General features: G+C 45.7%; 1 protein-coding gene across 1 annotated transcript; it reads right to left on the bottom strand.

The window, feature by feature from the left end:
• Positions 1–1,030: 1,030 nt before the first annotated feature.
• LOC309843766 (gamma-crystallin F) lies at positions 1,031–3,289 on the bottom strand (the record flags this gene model as incomplete). The annotated part of the gene is made up of 2 exons (XM_082689489.1): positions 1,031–1,303; positions 3,167–3,289. The coding sequence occupies 2 exons, from the start codon at positions 3,287–3,289 to the stop codon at positions 1,031–1,033; spliced, it is 396 nt and encodes a 131-aa protein (XP_082545615.1).
• Positions 3,290–5,831: the final 2,542 nt, after the last annotated feature.

The following is a 5,831-nucleotide window of genomic DNA, read 5'->3' as shown; positions in this document are numbered from 1 at the left end:
GAGCAGGGAGCCTAAGGCCAGGCTGGATCCTAGGACCCCAAGGTCATGACCTAAGCCAAATGCAGGTGCCCAACTGACTGAGCCCCCCAGGTTCCCCCAGCCAGTACCTCTGACACATGACATATGTTCATAATTCTTACTGTGGTAACAGGAAGGTTCAAAGTCCTTGTAGGGATGGGTGAAGTCACCGTGGCAGCCTCTCAGAACACGCTGACAAGCGTCTCGGGCTTCTTCCTCAGGGCCACTACAGCCCTTTCAGCAAACTCTGCACAGGCATAATTACCTTGAAAATTCTGTTGGAAGTTCTATTTTCCCTCTAGACTGTTCTACTCATTCTTATTTCCCAGTACAGAGCATAGTGTTTAAAATGGAGGTGCTGAACCTTTTGGGATGTAATTCTGTAGTACAAAAAATCTAGATTTAGAGCTCTGGTTTTCAAATGCCATTTGCGTCAGAAGCCGCTGAGGGCGAGGTCTAGGAATCAGCATTTTAACAATTGTCCCAAGTGATTCTGAAGCAGGTGATTCTTGACCATTATTGATAGTTTGAAAAACACTCGTTTATAAGGTCCAAATACTCCATAATAACCAAGGAGCACTTGTGTTATAAATGCTTGTTAATATAGCACCTACTTTGTGTCTTGCACCCTTGTAAGAAAATTAAAAATTAAAACTAAAAACTCATGTGATCTACATCACAATCTTATGAGATGAAGAATGTTAATACCCCAATCTTTGCAAGGTAGAAAACCAAGGCAAAACAAGAGTGCTAAGGAACTTGCCCCATCTCCTATAGCTAGTAAGGATTTGGATCAGGACTTTGGGCTCCAGAGGCTGTGCTCCCAACTGCTCCCCCATACCACCCTTTCCACTGATATGTGCAAGAAAATCGACATTTTCCCCAGCTTGCTTGCTTTCTGCTGAGCCCTTCCAAGGAGGCTGAAAGGAAAAGGAGACGCCATGACTGCATGAAACACACAGGAAATATTTTATTAGTTTCCAGATGGAGAACAGGGTATAGTACAAATACTTCAATAGTAATCCATGGCTCTCCGCAGTGAGCCCACTCGGGCACTCGGGGCCCCCCAGTCGTGGTAGCGCCTGTAGTCCCCCGGTCTCAGCAGGTACTGCCGTCCCCGGTAGTTGGGCAGCTCGTAGAGGACCCAGCAGCCCTCCAGCACGTGGAAGGAGTGGATCTCACTGAAGTGGAAGCGGTCATGAAGCGAGGAGCAGTCCTCAGTGATCTCTACCATCTGGCCCCTGTAGTCCTCTCGCTCGTAGATCCTGATCCTGTGGGAGCTGGTCTGTGGGTTTGGTAATGAGCAGATGAGGAGAAGTCAGAAAACCTAGCCCTTTGCAACCAGTCACACACCCCACACGGGGAATGGGCATCTCTTTGTCTTTTCTATATCAAAGGTGGCCAAGTAAAAGAAGGAGACTACCAATAACAGGGCTGCTGTGTACCGCTGGATAGGTTGAATACTGCAAAACTAAAAAACAAACAAATAAACAAACAAAAAAACCCCAAAAAACAAAAAACAAAAAACCCCACCATTCACACAGACCATGATAGGGATGAATATGTAAATGGTGCTCCCTAGGGTTTTTTTTTGGGGGGGGGGGAGCACAACCTTTATGAAGCATACAAATTGGATCCATTTACTACCATTCTTAAGTAACAATTTGTATATAATTGTTTTGCTCAATCCTTCATAGACTTTTGGTGGTCTGGGGTTCTCCTTGGATGATATAAAAATAATTGTATATTAAAATAAAAAGACAAACATATCCCTAGCAAAAGGCATTATTTTGAATCTTGATAGTACTAGAAGAGGGGAGGGAGAAAGGAAATCCAATTGTTTTCCCCAAAGCAAGGCACAGATGGGCTGTGGCATTTCAGCCCCAACAGCTCCTTAGTCCCTTCCATCTGCTTTAAGCCCTGCTTCTCTACGATCCTGAAAGTCAAGAGCCATCACAAGGATGAGATTTATTTGTCAGTTCTAATACATGCTTCTGCAAGTCTGCTTATGTAATGAACCAACATGGGGGCCAAAGATCATGAAGGAGACCTGCCCAGGACCAAGGGAGCATAAAACCTTTAGAAAAATGGAAAGTTAGGCTTTTTGTCTGGAGAAAATCCTGCCTATTTTTCCTTGAGCACTTGCTCTACTTTTATGTCCCTTCCCCGAAGGCGCCGATCGTCTCAGTGTCTTCCTGCTCCCACCACGGAACGCTCTTTAGGAGAAGTTCTCACGAGCGATCGTCCGCAGGATGAAAGATGGCTAATAAGGAATCTCCCGTGGTTGGGAAAGGACCCACACGTACATCAGTTAATTTGGTCTTCACGGCAGCCTGGTGCATGTGGCGCAACCATGCAAGTCTTTTCTTCTTTTACAAGAAGCCAATGACAGGACCGTTCAGTCTATAATTAGAAAAGTCCAGACGGGAAAGGAGAAACCCGGACTTTCAGGTTCTTCCTGCTCCTCTGGGTCCATCAAGGCATGGGCTTGAGTCGGTTAGAGTGGGTTTCACACTTTGCAAAAGCGGCACATTTCCACAGGACTGTGTCATAGATTAGAGAATCCCCAACTGTGGGATTTCAGGCCGCAGGGGCTTGATTTGGGGAATAGTGGGTTTTGCAGGAGCTGCCGAAATCAGCTTGTTGGTTATTTGTTTTGACTGACTGAAAAGCGGGACTTGATGTTCATAATAATAATATATATAACATATATAATAATAATAGTTAATATTTAGGGGAAGTGGTGGCTTGCCATGTACTAGGTACTCTGCTTTCAGCCTTATTCCAACCCTAAGATTTAGCTACTTTTATTGGCCCCATTTTACAGATGAAGAGAGAGAAGTAGCCCGAGGAACTAGCCCCAGGACACCTGATGAACCAGTTTCAACATGTTGCTTTATTTGTCCCCAGAGCCATGGACACCGTGAATTTTCCCAGTAGAGGTGAGTTTAATTTTAGCAAAGCAAAATAAACCTTTAAATTAAAAGCACTGCACCACATTTACAGTCGAAGAAAACCTTGGAGATATTCAGAAAGGAAAGGAGAACATAGAGCAGCAACAGAAGGCTGCCGCCCCGTAGTCTGAAAGCCGGGTCTGGAGCGCTCATGTGGCGGGAGGACCCAGCAGGGCCTGGGGGGCTGGACTCACGTGCGGGATGAGGCGGCAGGAGCGGACCGAGTCGCTGAGGCCCATCCACTGCTGGTAGTCGGGGTAGTCCCCGCGCCGCAGGAAGTACTGGCAGCCCGCGTAGTTGGGCTGCTCATAGAGCATCCAGCAGCCGCTGTCCACGCGCACCGAGTTGCAGCGGCTGAAGTAGGGCTGCAGGTTCGGGTGGTCACTGCTGCACTCGTAGTGGCGGCCCTGGAAACACCGGTCCTCGTAGAAAGTGATCTGCAAGGCAAGGGAGGGAAAGGCTCAGAGGCCTGGCCCCAGGCCCCAGCGTGCGGGGGCCCCTCCTGGCCTGCGGCTGCGCTGGGCTCACCTTCCCCATGGCTGGTGATGGAGGTCAGTGATGGGCCGCCCTGGCGCGCGTCTATATAGCAGGAGGGCTGCTGCGTTGGCAGGAGCAACACAAAAGCGGCCCGCGGGGTGAGGAGGGGATTTTCTCTCTCTCTTTTCTACATAATGACTGCGGGGGTGGGGTGGGGGACTTATTGTATGTTTTCTCTTAGACTCTCCAGTGTTTTCGAATTGATGACCCGTGTTAAAACTGCCACTTAGTGCCTCTGTGGCCTTTAAATGAAGCCTATTTAGGAATTTGGAACTGAGCAAAAGCCCTTAATCGAGTTAATAATTGCAATGAAATATTTCAGTTATCTTTTTAAATTTCAAGACCATCTCCTTTTGAGTAGCAGAGTTGGGTAGTGACTGAGTCTGAGGTCAGAATGGACCCCAGCACGAGACGTTTTGAGTAGAGAGCATTTTCTTGGTGTGAGAATCTGGAACATGGGGAAGAACCTGTCTTCTCCATAGTTCCTCTAAGAGGAAGAACCTCTCCATGAACTTGCAGGCTAACAAGTGAGCATAGCAGAGACTGCTAACACTTGAGGAAGGGCAATGGGGTCTTGGACCCTGAGGAAGCTGGGTTTAGGCACCAGCCTCCACTCTGCCCCTGGAGACTGGGCTGGACTGGGGACATCTCCAGCACCTCAGCTGGGGTGCCTCTCACGGCATAGGCAAAGAGACCCTCACTTATGGAATTCATGAGTTGACTCACTGGTGGTTCCGATTCACAAAGCAACTTTCTTTCTTTTCTTAAAGATTTTATTTATTTGACAGAGAGAGTGAGCACAAGTAGGGGAGCAGCAGACAGAGAGAGAGAGGGAGAAGCAGGCTCCTCACTGAACAGGAAGCTGGATGCTGGGCTCCATCCTGGGACTCTGGGATCACCACCCAAGCAGAAGGCAGACACCCAACTGACTGAACCACCCAGCCGCCCCTCACATGGTAACTTTCTATTTAATAATTTTGCAAACTAAGTGCTAAGATTAGTTCTACTACTGATAAATACAAGTTAACATGCAAATGCAACAAATTTAATATCCTGCAGTCTTAGAAAGCTTCTGCCTTCTCTCGGTTTCCCAGCCCTGGGCAAGCCCTGCTTACTCTGCAGTTAAGGCTCTGACTCCAGGGCTGGAGTCTGCCTTCTTCCTCCAAGATCCGACCTCCACCCTCAGCAGCTCCTGATGCTTGGCTCTCATTAGAGCAGAGTTTCTCAGCCTCATGCTATTTTGACCAAAAAAATTCTGTTGTGGGGTGGTTGTTCTGTGCATTTAAGAATGATTAGCAGCACTCCTGGTGTCAACCCACAAGATATTAGTAGCATTGGTCTCCTAGTTTTAAAACCAAACATGTTTCCAGACATTGGAAATGTTCCTTGGGAGAGCAAAATCAACACTGGTTGAAAACCAGTGCTTTAGAAGAAGCAGTTCTTCAACTTAAAACAACTTGAGACACTCTGTTTCATTCTTCAATTTGGATTGTTGCCACCAAAATCCAATGCTAAAAAGTTGTCTTTCCTGAACAAATTTCATTCGATGCACACAAACTTAATAAACCTTACTCACATCCTTTCTTTTAAAAATTCTTACATTTACAGAAAATTAGGAAACTATGGAGGAAATTTTGAAACCATAGTCCTGTATTATAAAAAGCACTGTTGGGGCACCTGGGTGGCTCAGTGGGTTAAAGCCTCTGTGTTCGGCTCAGGTCATGATCTCAGGGTCCTGGGATCGAGTCCTGCATCAGGCTCTCTGCTCAGCGGGGAGCCTGCTTCCTTCTCTCTCTCTATCTCTCTGCCTGCCTGTCTGCCTACTTATGATCTCTGTCTGTCAAATAAATAAATAAATAAAATCTTTTAAAAAAAACCACTGTTGATGTATTTTAAAACTTCCTCTTAGTTCTGCAAAATAAAGGAGTTCTAAAGATCCCTTGCACAACAATATGTATATAGTTAACACCATTGCACTATGTGGTTGAAAATGGTTAGGATGGTAAATTTACTGGTATGTGTATTTTACCACAATAAAAAAAGATACCTTTGTTCATCTGCCCATCCCTCTTAATTTTCACTTCTCTGATCTAATACTTTCCTCCTTAAGAATTTGTCCAAAGGAAATAGTTAAAGGTACATGCAAATATTGTGTACAGTTATGTTATTAGACCATTGTTTATAATATATAAAAATACAAGTGAAATGTCAGAAATAAGGCAATAATTAGGTAAACTATAGAACATCTGTTCGATGAGATGTTAGGCAGCTACCCAAAACCACGTTCTTAGAGTTTATAGAAGTATATGGAAAATAATCACC

The sequence above is a fragment of the Mustela nivalis genome (genome assembly GCF_964662115.1).
Source record: "Mustela nivalis genome assembly, chromosome: 11".
Taxonomy (NCBI): domain Eukaryota; kingdom Metazoa; phylum Chordata; class Mammalia; order Carnivora; family Mustelidae; genus Mustela; species Mustela nivalis.
The sequence above is the reverse complement of the archived record's forward strand: the minus strand, read 5'-3'. Positions and strand labels throughout refer to the sequence as shown.